We start from the raw sequence: 13,765 nt of genomic DNA, 5'->3' as shown, positions 1-13,765 counted from the left end.
GGATAGGAAGATTGAACATTGTGAAAATGTCAGTTCTACCCAAAGCAATCTATACATTCAATGCAATCCCAATCCAGATCCCATTAACATTCTTTAGGGATATGGAAAAACCAATCACTAACTTTATATGGAAAGGATAAGAGACCTCAGATAAGCAAAGCACTACTGAAGAAGAAAAACAAAGTAGGAGGTCTCACACTGCCAAATCTCAAAACCTACTATACAGCCACAGTAATCAAAACTGCCTGGTATTGGTTTAATGACAGATACATAGACCAAAGGAATAGAATTGAGAACCCAGAAATAGATTCATTGACCTATGGTCAGCTGATTTTTGACAAAGGGCTGAAATCCATTAAATGGGGAAAAGAATGGTTGTTTAATAAATGGTACTGGCAAAACTGGAGATCCATTTGCAGAAAAATGAAACAACATCTGTACCTCACACCACACACAAAGACTAACTCCAGATGGATCAAAGACTTACATGTGAAACCTAAAACCTGTGATCCAGGCCCACACCCAGGCCCTCTCATCCACACACTCCTACTCCCCACATCCCCATTCTCATCCCCACTTTGGCCATGTTTCCCAGGTTGCAAATCACTGCGGAGGCAGCCACTTTCACTGAGAGATGGGTCAGTGGTTGAGGAAAGCCTTCCTGCAAATGCCTTGGGTGAGCCAAACTACCATAACAGAAACAGAGCCAGCAGGGAGCAGGTGAGTCAGGAAGTAGCTGCGGTCCTTCCAAGTGGAAGGTACTAAACAGTTATCTGTTAAATGAATATGTATCTGGAAGGCCAATGCATTTCAAGGAGAATCCATCTTACCTCTTACAACAACAGATCACAGTCCAAGTCAGGATTCCGAAGGCCACAACAATGACAAAGGAAGCAATGATAACATATAACACGCTCCACTCTGCCAAGAAAAACAAAACAGAGAGGACTATGAAGATAGAGAGCAGAAGAAAGGTTTGGGGTGCCTGCAAGTTGGGCAGGAGGTGGCACCACTCTGTAGACAAGAACTCCCCTAGGGCTCCAAGAAGACAAGACCTTGCAGTTGAAGGCATCTGAAACTTTAAAATTGCCCTTCCTTTCCAGTTCCTGCTCCAGGCACGCTCTGAGTTCCTGGGGCAGTGGGGCTATCTGTAAAGAGCTTGAACAGGAGGCAATATGTGAGAACAGGAACCTGCAGGGGGCACTCCAAAAGGACAGGATGTCTACTTTCAGGCTGCAATTTGCAACTGATCTGATCGAAGCTTGGTTTTTCTTACATGCCTGCTTCAGAGCTTGCCTCTAACCTTGAGCAAGTGTGGAGGAAGGAATTAAAAGTCTTCTGCAAACAGAAAATACACAAAGTTCTTCTCCTTGCCTGCTCATCTGCCTCGCCAACACCAACACCCACCCACTCAGCTCAGAAGCACAGTCAGTGCCAACCCGGCTGGTACAGGGCCAAGCAGAAAACTCACCACAGTTGCTGTCTCCATCTCTCAGCTGCACCTTGATGAAATTCTCCATCCAAAAAGGATCACAGATACAGCGTTTGGTGAATGAGTCACAGTGGCCATGGTCAGAACAGTTCAACTGACATGCTGAAGGTAATAGAAAAGGTGAAAAAAGTCAGCTGGTGGTGACAACCGGGACCCAGCGCCCGTGAAAGATACAAGATTACCCACTGCTCAGCACTCTGTGACAAAATCTTCTGGGGACCCGATCCAAAAGCCTGCACGGCTTGGGCAGTAGCTCATAACCACCACGATGTCTGGGTAACACTGGAGCAGTTAGGAAGGCCAGGAAAAGATACTTCCCGACTGTCTTCTCCTGTGGGTTCTATCAGCAGTTCTTAATCTTTTAGGTCCCCTGGACCTACTCCTCAGAATAATTTAATTGTGAAAATAAATACATAGTATTATAAAAGAAAGGAATTATATTGAAAATTTTATTTTTGAAATATTTAAGGACACAAATTTGTGAAATCATAGTATGTGCTTTTATTAAAGTGTTAAATAATAAAAGCATCTAGAAGTTGATATAGAAACCAACATAACTATGAAGCAGCAATGAGTAAAAATGACATTTTGTCATATAACAGGAGATGAAATTATCTGTGATTTCTCCAGCCTTCGAGCCACAGCTCTGTTCATGTTAGTGTAGTGTGTTGCCTACCTTCATAATTGAAGGAAACAATATGTTTTGGTTAGAGGTCTGTGAACATAAAGACATCATCTCCTCCTAGTCAAGCTCTTGGCTCCCCTGACCACTATCTCAGGAGCTCATGGACCCGGGTTAAGAGCCCCTGCAGTGAGTCAACCGGGACTCTCATGATGATGGCAGTGGAGGACAGTAATCACCTCCAAGCTCCCGAAGAAGAGGGGAAGAATGCTGAGGAGAGCAGGGTTAGATGAGGGCACTGGACAGGCTCCTGCTCTCACTCCCCAAAGTTACTCACTGACAGTATTGATTTCCAGGGCTCCAAATATCAGGAAGTCTGCCTTTTGCTTCCGTAGCTCACTCTTGAGCATTGCTGCCACCTCACGGCCTTTGAAGATCTGGTGTGGAGGCTCATTTTGAACAAAAAATACCATCTTGGTGCTGCAAAGACATGTGACAGTATGAATCAGCTAAAGCTGTCAACAATAACAACAGCAGCAGCAGCTACCATTTCCTGAGCACCTTTATTGTGTGCCAGCCAAGGTGCTAAGTGCCACATGCATTTTCTCACAAGCCAGTGAGAAAGAGTTTTCAGTATCATCTCCATTTCACACCACACCAGGGCTCAGAGGGGTTAATTAACTTGCCCAAGGTCACACAGAAAATTTATGGCAGAGCCAGATCCCAACCCTGATAAATCTGACTCCAAAGCCCATGGTTTTAAAAATGTCCTAAGATGCCCTGGCTAACAAAGAGGGACCACCCCTAGTGGGAAACTGGAGGATGAGAAAAACGGGAATTTGGCTATGGCCAGATTCCTGCCATTAGCCTTTTTATAGCTAAGACTATGGTGCTGTTAGATTTGGACCTAGGTTACTCACTCCTAAGACAAACCCCAATGCACTGTAAAGTATTATCTATAGGTCAAAACATAGCCATAGCGATAGTTACTATGACAATAAGAAAGGCCCTACACATACTCATGTGGCTGGTATGAAATAATGTTACTCCATGCTCAGAATCATTGCTTTCTGATTGTTAATTTCTGTCCAAGACAGACTGGGTTTGAACTCCAATCTGTGTAGCACAAAATCTGTTCCCTATGGCTTAACCTCCATTTTTGCTAGACTGCTTCCTGAGCTCCATGTCAGTTCAAAAACACACCTTTCTAATCATGGTTCACACTGGGTTACAGGTATGTCCAAAGTATGTTCCCTTCAGCCTGCAGGGTACCTGGGTGGAAGCCCTTTACCAGTTGCCTCCAGTACAAGCAGCCCTGTCTATTTAGCCCAAAACTCCAAAACCAAACTCACTGCCATTGAGTCGATTCCGACTCATAGTGGCCCCTTTGGGTTTCTGAGGCAGTAAATCTTTACGGAAACAGATTGCCCAATCTTCCTTCCACCGAGTGGCTGGTGGGTTTGCACAGTCAGATGCCTTAAGCACTATGCCACCAGAGTTCCTTTATTTACCCAAGGTACCGTATAAATAGTATCATTTTCTATGCGTGACATGACATAGAAGTTGAGAAACACCATCACAGGCTCTCTACAAGCTGGCTGCACAGTAAGGATGACAATGAGGTCCTGTGGATTCCAGAATCACAAACAAATTTTTGCCATAAAAATTTATAGTCCATTTCCCATTATGCCCCCTCAGTTACCTAATCTATGCTTACAGTTTCAACTTCTGCAGTCCAATAACCCTCAAATCTTTATCTCCTCTCCCTTGTGGGACCTCCTTTTCTCTCTCCTCCTGAGCAACCAAATCGATATGTGAAAATGCTTGCTAGATCTTCCACAGTCACAAAATAAACTCCTAATAATGACCATTAATTGAACACTATGTGTTAGAGACTTATCTTATTTAAACATTATTTTATTGAATCCTCAATAGCAACTTATAAAATAGGTACTAGAATTTTTGCAGGTAATTAAAACCAGTTCAGAGAAGTTAAGTAACTTGCCCACTGTCACAAAGCTAACACTAATGGGCAGGGCACAGAAGCCAGATCTGGCTGGTATAAGGCCCATGTTCTTTCCCATTGTCATAAGCTATCTCCCTCCAATCTCACCTCCTCCTGCATTCTTCAACTAAGACAACTCAGCCATCGTCAAAGCCAGAAATCCAGTCATTGCTGATGCCTGTCTCTTCCTCCTCAACCATGTGCAGCCACGTCAAGTCTGTGGTCAAACTCATCAACAATGCTCTTATCAACATTCTTGCTAATGTCTTTCCACTGCTCTACCCAGCCAATTCCAGCAACTTAGATCAATCCAAGCAGCCACTTTCCCTGTTCCTACTTCCAGCTTGCTGAGTACAGCTTAGTGAATGAAACCAGTGAACCCTGAATGCAAATTAAATTCACCTGGGGAGTGCAGGCCTGACTGTAGATCATGGAATCATAATCTCAGGGGTAATGCTCAGGCAATGGTGTGCCCATAAAAGCTCCCCAAAACAAAACAAAACCCTCACTGCTATCAAGTCAATTCCAACTCATAGCAACCCCAATTGAGTTTCTAAGGCTATAAATCTTTACAGAAGCAGACTGACTGCCTTATTTTTCTTCCACAAGGCAGATGGTGGGTTTGAACTACCAACCTTTTAATTAGCAGCCAAATGCTTTAACCACTGCACCACCAGAGCTCCTTAAAAGCTCCCCAAGGGATTCTAAATATGTAGGTAGTGTTGGGAGCCACTACTCTCACCTCCTGTCTCTAACCTTGGCTGAGACCTCAATTTTGCTCAAAGCCACCTTCCTTTCCTGGGCTGTGCTCCCAAGCTTTACTACTTTCCTCAGGCTTCCTGCCTTATTCCCCATCTCCTTGAAACAACCTTGCCTCTAGTTGCACAGAAAAAACATGGAACATTGGTACCAACACTCTCAAACTGCATCCTTGCTCCTCTAAAGTCCCCCACAATAGCACATCTTCCTTCCCTTTCTCCTTTCTCCCAGGAAAGTAGTTGCCCTGCTTCTGCTCACAGCCAATCCGACAGCCTCCCTCCATTTATCACACACCCCAGTCTCTACCACCTCCTTTGTTTCTGCATCTTCCCTTCAGTCTATCAACATCTTGAGTATTTCTGATCTTTAAAAGGTATTTTTTGATCCCATCTCTCATATTATTTTCAGCACAAACTTCCTCAAAGAGGTGTTACTCTTACTCCCTCCTTGGCCTCAAACCATGCATTTTATCCTCTGTTCCCAGCATCTTGCTCAGGATCTGATGATCTACTACCAAGCAGAAACCCAAAGGCCTGTGTTCTCACCATCCTCTATGCCTTGGCATCTGAATCCTTCAACCAGCCCCCTACTGCCAGATAGTGCCTTAACTTCCAGCAGATCACTCCTGCCTGATTCTTTTTTCTTCCTGATATCAGGCTGTGTCTTAGCTTCCTCTACTAACTTGTTTTTCTTTCCTACTCCTGAAATATTGATGCCCTACAGAACTCTGTCCTCAACCCTTGTGACACTCTCCCAATGTCTCATTCTCCTCATAAATTTGATTCCTGCCTGTATCTGGCCTTTCCTTCCACTGTAATGTCCAGCCTGTATTTGCTGCTATTGATGGAATATCTCCAAATCCAAGTGAAGCTAAACCAATTATCTTGCCTTCTAAACTGGCGCCCTCTGTATCCCTAATCTTAGTTAATGGAGCTCATCATCTATCCAGTCACCCAAACCAAAAGCCTCATATTTGATGCCTCATGCATCTTCATTCCCAAAGGGTCACTAAGTTCTGCTGATTTAACCTCTGAAATTTCTTTTCTTCTACCATCTCCACAGCCACTACCCTAATTTAAGTTTTTATCACCCTTTTACTACACTAGTCCAAAGACTTCCTGATTGGTCTCCCAGCCTTTGGTCTCCCCTACCTTAGACTAGCCTCTACAGTACCAGTCTCTCTTAAAAATGTGTGTGTGTGTGTGTGTATGACTAGAGCATTCCCTTGCTTTAAAAGCAAACAAACAAACAGAAACTTCATTTTAAAAACAAATCAATTTGGGTCCTCCTGACAAAACTATTGAAATCCAAATTTCCTGGCAAGCAGACAACTGTTCTCAATCTATACAGTCAGACTTACCTTCTACCACATCCTGACTTCTAAAGGAGGAGGAAATCCCTACACTTACACAGGAATCATGGTCATGTTTCTTCCCTGTTTTAAATTTCCTCCTAGCTCTCCTGTGCCTGCCAATGCAACTTTTACTACTTCTGGGAAATCTTTGGACTCCCCTGCACCCTAACCTTCCTGGAAGAATTCATTGCTCTTATCTCTGTGTTTCCAGGACACCATACATTATGTCAAATCCACTCTGTTTTATAGTTCTATGTATACATGACCATCTCCTCAAATAAACTGTAGACTTCAAAAATCATGGACCTCCTCGGACCCTGTGCCCACCAGTACTCTAACTGCAGTTGTCTAGTTCATTAAAGGAATGGACACCATGAATTATTCCTGGTCAGAAAGCCCACCCTTCACTATCTATCCAAACTATTTCTCAGCTCAACCAAGAAGCCCAGGGGGCCCCTGGTCTTTCCTTTTCTCCCCCCATTCATTGCCCAGCTACCTCTGCTCCGTGTATGGCTGAATCTTTTGCACAATGATGTCGGAATCCAGCACCCCCAGGAGGACCCCAATCTGGCGGATGAACATCCCCTTCAGCCTCTCTGTTAGCTGACTGACGTTGACATCCAAGATGATCTCCACCAGGTTGTTTTTCCTGGGATCTGGAAAGCATGTGCATCAGTCATGGCTTAGAAGTAGGAGAGGTAACACAGACCTGCCTCTGTGCATTTGCTTCGGCACAGGAGAAGAAAGACCAATCAGAAATACTACTGGCCTCTTTCAAATGGAAAGAAATAATAGTGAATTCTAATAACTCCACCTGGGGCTGACTTGGAAAGCTTCTAAAGCATCCCTGGTCTCTACAGCAACCTGAGAACTGCCATGCATGTGCTGGGGATAAATGAGGCAATAGGAGTTTAGTGAAGGGAGGTGGGGAAGAGAGGAACACTTCAAGGCTTATTTAAAAGCCCATGCCTCCTTGGCTTTACTGAACTCTCCAGGCCAAGTGGTGGGTAACAAGCAACCCCTCCCAACCTACATCTAATTTCCGATGCTTTGGTGTCCTTGGTCTATCTTTGCCCTTCAAAGCAATCCTGGGAAGGGAAAGTGCTCATCTCAATAACTGTATCAATAATGAGAATGTACCTGCCCCTCTGCAATAAACAAAGAAAATCTGGGCAGCCAAGAAATAAGGATTTGGTTATAGTAACAACACTGCTGCCACACTATCTTTTCACAACTCAAGAGCTGTGAAGCTATTGTGTTTTACTTTTGAATACATCCCAAAGACTATTACACATTTGGAAGTTAAGACTGATTGTTCAGAATACCTTATTTGCATACGTGGGTGCGCAATTTGCCTGTTCTGATGTATAACTTGTAGACTATCTGTGATGTGATCTTAAACACAGAAGAGACTGTGCCTGGATGTTGTCCGTCCTAGAGGTAGGACAAGGACTGGAAGATTCTCAAGATCCCTTCCCATCTAAAACATTCACACATGGGTTTGGCCTAAATAGTAAAGAGTAGGTTTAAAGTTAATACCTTCTCATTAGATGCTCAGGAGTTGAAAAATCTCCTACGCCCATATGTAATTTCTCCCTATCACCAAATTAGCCTCAAAGCAAAATAAAAACACAGTTCTGTTTAATAAGGAAATTTTATTTCTGCACATTTGAAAAATGCAAAGGACACCCGTTATTTTACCTTCCCTGGGTTGTCAGATAAGGCCTCAGGCTTAACTTATAAAAATAAATTGTTTTCTGCATCTGAGTGCTGATGAGACATCATGACTCAAGCTATTCCTGTGCTCAGATTCTCAACACACCCTGAGCCCTCTCCTCAGTCACATGGAGGGGAGAAAGTGCTGGATGAACGGCACAAAGGCCTGGCTCTGACACAACTGCTGTGTGACACTGAGCAAGCCCTGCCCTCTCTGAGTTTCAGTCTCTCCATCTTAAAAGTCCATGTAGAAGTCTATATGCCTGTGTGAGTAAGAGAGGTATTATGGAAATAGACAGTCTCCATAGGGTCACTGTAAGTTGGAATCAACTCAACAGCAATGAGTCTTGGACTTGGTCGAGGAGTTTTCAGCTTGGGGTTTCTTAGTATCTTTTAAAAGCTGGACATGCCATCTGGCCCTGTCCATGCTGGGGTCTCAGGAGAGAGGTCTTGATTGGCTGATTCAGCAACCCCTCTCCATTTCATCACTAAGTGGACTCACCAGGTTTCACCTCCACAGTGGTCCGGTCTGTGTCACTCTCACCCTTTGCATCAGTCACTTTCAGATGAAATGTGTAAGTTCCCTCGACCAGGTTGGAAAGAAAGAGGATAGGGTGGTGGTCAGAGTGATTTAACACCTCCTGTGGGGTTAAACAACATGGTGATGTTGCAGAACAAAACCCCATTCCTTTCTGGGAGTCAGTCACTGTTTCTATACTAACTAAGCCCCCTGTGCCAGACTGCTTTAACTCTGGGCAATCCCTGCTCAGCAATGGCACTGTAGCCCACAGCTGCTAGGATCAGAGCAGATAAACACATCCTGTACCATGCCAGCTTACAGAATGACCCTGAGCCAGTCATTTAATCTCCCTTGCTCCTAAGAGAGCAATCCAGGTTCAATACAAAGGACCACCTGGTAAAACACATTCTGGAATACTAGGCCCACCCCCCACCCTCCCCATGTCACCATTTAGACCTTCTGTGACTCTCCAGCCCTGGCACACTTACCCCTGCTGCTGGGCTCCCCTCATCTCGAGTCCAGAGGTAGCTGACTATTCCTTTGTCATCTGAGGACTTGGAGCCATCCAGCTCTGCTGTGTTCGTGGGCAAGGTAATCACCACATTCCCAGTTACCTTGGCTATCGGTGGTTTGTTCATTTCTAACCAAAAAGAAAATCATTGACAGGATGTAATTTTCCAAAAGAGAAGGAATGCTTCTTTATGATGCTTATGGGGAAATTAAACATCAAACACATCTCAAATGGAGAGCTGTTTTATGTGCCTACGATTGCCAGGAACCAATAGGCAGATTTAAAGCCTCCAGCTCTGCGGGTCCTAGAGTTCTAGTCCTACCCAGGGAAATGTTTTCCTGACATGTACAACAGCAGGGACATGTGTGGTTTCCTCCTAGCAGCCTCTCTGAAAGGAACCCATTTCTCTGCTTTGGCAGTAGATAAAAACAGGAAACAAAGGCTCACTGGGGCTTAAAGTCTTGGAGTCTGGGTTTCATTCAGCTAGTATCAAAAAAACTCCCTTTTGAAGTAGGTTTATACTGTTATTCTCTGAAAATATATTTTTATTCTTTCCTTAGTACTTTAAAAAAGGAAAGAGACCTCTCTTCTCTGGGGCATCACCTGAAGCTTGCTTGCTTGCTTAGGCGTTAGTGTTCAGTATGCTATATCTGAAGGGCACGGCCTATCTGATGATTTCACCTACAATCAACTAGGATCCCCTCTCCCAAGGCCATAACTGACCGCCATGCCTGCACACCAGAGCAAACTCTTGCCTCCAGTTGGCCTGGGCTGACAGGCTCACAGGACTGCATAGGAAGCTGCAGTATAGCACCGTCATTCTAAACTCTGACAGCAGGTGTCACTGTAGCTAGCAGGAGAGTCACAGAAACCCCCAGGTCTTAGCAGCACACAGGCAAAAATTAAAATGCAAAGGAAAAAGCCTTTAATTCTTTACCTATTCAATTGTTTGTAGAAAGATAAAGGAGAAAGAGAAAAAGGAAGGAAGGGATGATGGAGGAAGGGAGTTGTTTTTTGTTTGTTTTTTTTAAAAAAAAAAAAAACAGCCTTACAGTCATTCAATTACTGGTTGTTTTAGGAAAGCGTTAGCAGCTGCCTTCACCCTCTAAGCTTCTCCCGCACGCTTGTGGTCTCTAATCAATCTCTGCAGCCAAACAAGGCATGACTGGACTCCTCCGCTCTCTGATCCAAAGGGTGTGCTGCACCACCCCAAGACAGGAAGGTACCTTCTTTGACAATGACATTCACAGAGCTCTGGCTTTGCAGGTTCCTCTCGTCTTTGACAGTCAAGGTGAACACATAGGTTCCCACTTGCAGCCCGGTCACAGTGGCAACGCTGCTGTTAGCATTCTCGAGCTGCACTCCATCAGGTCCCCTGGACAAAGAAACCAGAGGGTGGAGTTGTACCTGTCTGTTGCTCCCTTGTCCCTGACTCAGCGGGAAGAGACTACTTATTGCTTCAGCTAAGTTCTGAGTTGCTGTTTCCCAGACCTTAAGAGGACACGTTTAAAAATATTCCACTGGAACAAAGTATCACTTGGCCCCAAAATACAGGCTACCTGCTGGTAGAAAATTCCCGTCACATCTTTCAAACACACCTAGTCTTATCCTTTATATGAGCTTCTAGAACATTCACACTCTTCCAGTTTATAAAAGAAAGTGCTCTGCACAGATCTCTGATCAAAAGAATAATTTAAAAGTGATGTTTCTGAAAAGCATTTCTGGCTCAGTAGTTGGTTCAACTCTTGCCAGCAAAGAAGCAAAATGTATTTCTTAATCACCTGCCAAAATCCCTCCTGATGAAAAGTCAAGGAAGGGAAGTGGGCCAAGGTTGCAGAGGAACTCTCAGGACAAAATCATCTTCTTCTCTCAGTTCTCTAAGTAAAGTTCCCTCCAGCTCCTGGCAGGGGCCACAGGGGACCCAGGATGGCAGCATCCTTCCTTCTCCCTTGTGGCCTCAGAGAGCAGCCTGCAGCAGGGGGTGAGCTCTGTGCCAACATCCACACACAAGGCTGCCCATAACCAGAGACTCCTTATGCTCAAGATCAAAATGCCCTAGGGTTTTCCTTAAAATACAGGGCAACCAGAGAAAGCTACAGACGTCTAGGTATAACCCCTGTCCCTAAAAACCCCTTATGACATGAATTCTTCCTCCAAGAAGCTATGCTAAGCATTATCTCTGCTCTAAACACTAATAAAACTCAACTGAAAGTTTTATTAGTCATATCTTCAATAAAGAGTTATAATTAAAACACACTGGGCTAAGGAAGATTAGATTCTTTAAAAGATAGAAACAAGAGCTAAGGGAAATCATTTCTAGACTCCAGTTCTAGCAATCAGGAATCAAGTGGTTTCTGAAGTCAAATTATAGCCCTTCTCTACCCATCTCTAACACTCCAGTCAACTAAATAAATAAGATCAGTTTGTCCTACAATTGCTACCTTTGGGATCAAGAATGCTTTTTAAATCTTCCTTAGAATTCTTTTGTTTCTTGTGGGATCCTGCATATAATCTGAGTTCCATTTGTTATGGTTTAAAAGAGCTGAAAGAAACTGAGAACCAGGAATGATTCGATCAGGCAGTTGCAGTTTAATTAGTACTATGTTGGTTACTGCCTTTGCCCTCTGGCTAACATAATTGGTAAATGATGTCTTCAAGGAAACAGTAACAGATTCATGCTTTCATTTTGTAGATGAATTTTCAATTCCCCTTAATAACTGTTCTGCCGCACTCCCCCCTGCCAGCCTGACCCAGTTAATTTTGTGCAACAGTATTTTTCTGCTCCATTACCCCTTCCATTCTGTCTCTCAAGTGTAATTAAACTATGCATTTCAGCTGATGGATTGTATCTGTAAAAGCACCAGGACCACACAGTACTACCTGAGGACTAGTTGATGGTAAGCGTTATTTTTTTCTTACAAAAAGTACCTGCAATAACATTTCCTTTTCAGTTGTGTCCTGGCTAAGCCAGTAAGTAAGAGCAAGTTACCTTTTAAAAAACACTTGAAAGGTCTGGAGTCTTTGCATAAGGTTCTGTGTCAATACTCACTGTGTTTTTTCCCAGAGATAAGAAATAATTTTCTGATCATCTGAGCTTTTGCTACCATCCAAGGTTGTACTGTCCACGGGCAGGGTCAGCTCTTTATCTGGGCCAGCATCTGCCTGAGGAGGCTTGTTATTTTCTAGAAGACAGAGACTTGGGAGTCAAAAACCACCAGTCCAGCTGGGAAAGGAGAGGAACCAACTGGGACATATGTTCTGAAAGCCATAAGGATTCTGCCTCTCAGCCCACAGACTGTCAGATACTGTGAGAAATATGGATACAGTCAAGGAGCTCACAATGAAGAATGAAAGACAAAAACTTATAAAAACAGTCCTGGAAAAAACACGGCAGAACATAATGAAGTTATTTTGCTATGCTCCATTTGAAATATAACGCTATAGGTGCTCAAATGGAAAGGTCTGAGTGATAAGGAGGGTTTGTTTGAGGAAATGTGCTTTAAGCTGGCTCTTAAAGGATGTCTTAAAGGACATAGCAGGATTTGGGATGGCAGAGATTCTAGCTCCAAGGGCCCCTTGAAGTTCCAATAACTAGCCAAGGGTAAGGGTACAAGTGAAGGCTTTAAGTACATACCCCCTTCCCTCTAGCTGTGAAGAAGCTGTCAGAAACCTCGTGGATGGGTGCCTCTTGCTTCTACCCTTGTGCAGCTCAGAACCCACACCCTTCTCTCTCCCAAGGTTAGGGAGACCAGCCAATAGAAAAGCCTGCACTACAAGGTTGGAACTTACCAGGCTGCACAATAACAGTGACTTGAGCCATGGCTTGCTGTCCTATTGTGTCAGTCACTGTGAGCTGGTAAGTGTAATCTCCTTCCTGCATTGCAGAGAGCTGCAGAGTTGGTGTTCTAACGCCCTGTATCAATAAATACAGACAATCAGAAAAGTAGACTATCAGAATCAGAACATCACACGGTAATTCCTACTCTGGCAGAAACGATTTACTCACTTTTTAAACCTATGTTGGTACTGGGCTATTACCTCTCAGTTTAGCGTAATTTGTGAAGGCTGTGTCAGCATATGGACAGCTTGCTAAGTTTCCCCCTTCAAGGGAACAGCCTTCCCTGACACAGCAGCAGTTTCAAATAAAGCCAGAGCTCTTACAAGGGAGGGGAATATGGGAGAATATACAGAGACAACCACAATCAGTTTCTGTGACCCAAGCCAGAAAAACCATCATGAGGACATAATGAAATAACACAGTTTAAAAAACAATGTTTAACAATTCCTCTTCCTAGTGAGGCCACAGAGTGATCCTAAGAAAGCCTTCTCAATAAAATACGGCAGCAACTCAAGATGTCTTGTTACATCATGCTGTTTTATAGGTTTGTACAGACTCTGTAGCCACAGAAAAACCTAACATGATACTTAAAGTCAGGTGAGATGTGGGCTTGAACTTCATGCCCCCAAATCCAGAATCACAGAATCTTGAGTGTCAGAAGAAACATTATAAATAATGTAAGGCAAACTTCCAGTTCATGAACTTTCCCTAGAATAGTGGGCAAAAAGTAGCAGCTGCTGGGCTAAATCCAGTTTGGCCTGGAGTGTCTTGAAAGTTGGAAAATTTCACATAAAGTTACAGATTTTTGTCTTTATTTATTTCCTAGTAAATGGCACTACTAAGGCACTACTAAGGTCCCCCGAGAGGGACCAGGTCTTCGGGAGCAAGGTAAGCACAGGCGTAGCACAGAGTAGCAGGCCGGAAGAGCAGGAGGAAGGGGTGGAACCC

At 43.9% G+C, this 13,765-nt stretch overlaps 1 protein-coding gene across 1 annotated transcript in view; it reads right to left on the bottom strand.

Moving 5' to 3' along the window:
* The window catches only part of KIAA0319L (KIAA0319 like), a 170,255-nt gene that overhangs the window by 14,929 nt on the left and 141,561 nt on the right, over positions 1–13,765 (bottom strand). The window contains exons 10-18 of the mRNA XM_007947661.2: positions 12,769–12,892; positions 12,029–12,161; positions 10,206–10,354; positions 8,957–9,108; positions 8,451–8,589; positions 6,729–6,888; positions 2,452–2,594; positions 1,472–1,594; positions 831–921 (exon numbers count right to left, since the gene is read on the bottom strand). Coding sequence (XP_007945852.1) covers positions 831–921; positions 1,472–1,594; positions 2,452–2,594; positions 6,729–6,888; positions 8,451–8,589; positions 8,957–9,108; positions 10,206–10,354; positions 12,029–12,161; positions 12,769–12,892 — 1,214 coding nt within the window. The remainder of the gene's footprint in view (positions 1–830; positions 922–1,471; positions 1,595–2,451; positions 2,595–6,728; positions 6,889–8,450; positions 8,590–8,956; positions 9,109–10,205; positions 10,355–12,028; positions 12,162–12,768; positions 12,893–13,765) is intronic.

This window comes from Orycteropus afer, unplaced genomic scaffold (assembly GCF_000298275.1).
Source record: "Orycteropus afer afer isolate SDZICR_OR568_19922 unplaced genomic scaffold, OryAfe1.0 scaffold00192, whole genome shotgun sequence".
In the NCBI taxonomy this organism is placed as follows: Eukaryota; Metazoa; Chordata; class Mammalia; order Tubulidentata; family Orycteropodidae; genus Orycteropus; species Orycteropus afer.
Note: the sequence above shows the minus strand (reverse complement) of the source record. Positions and strands in the feature narration are given on the sequence as shown.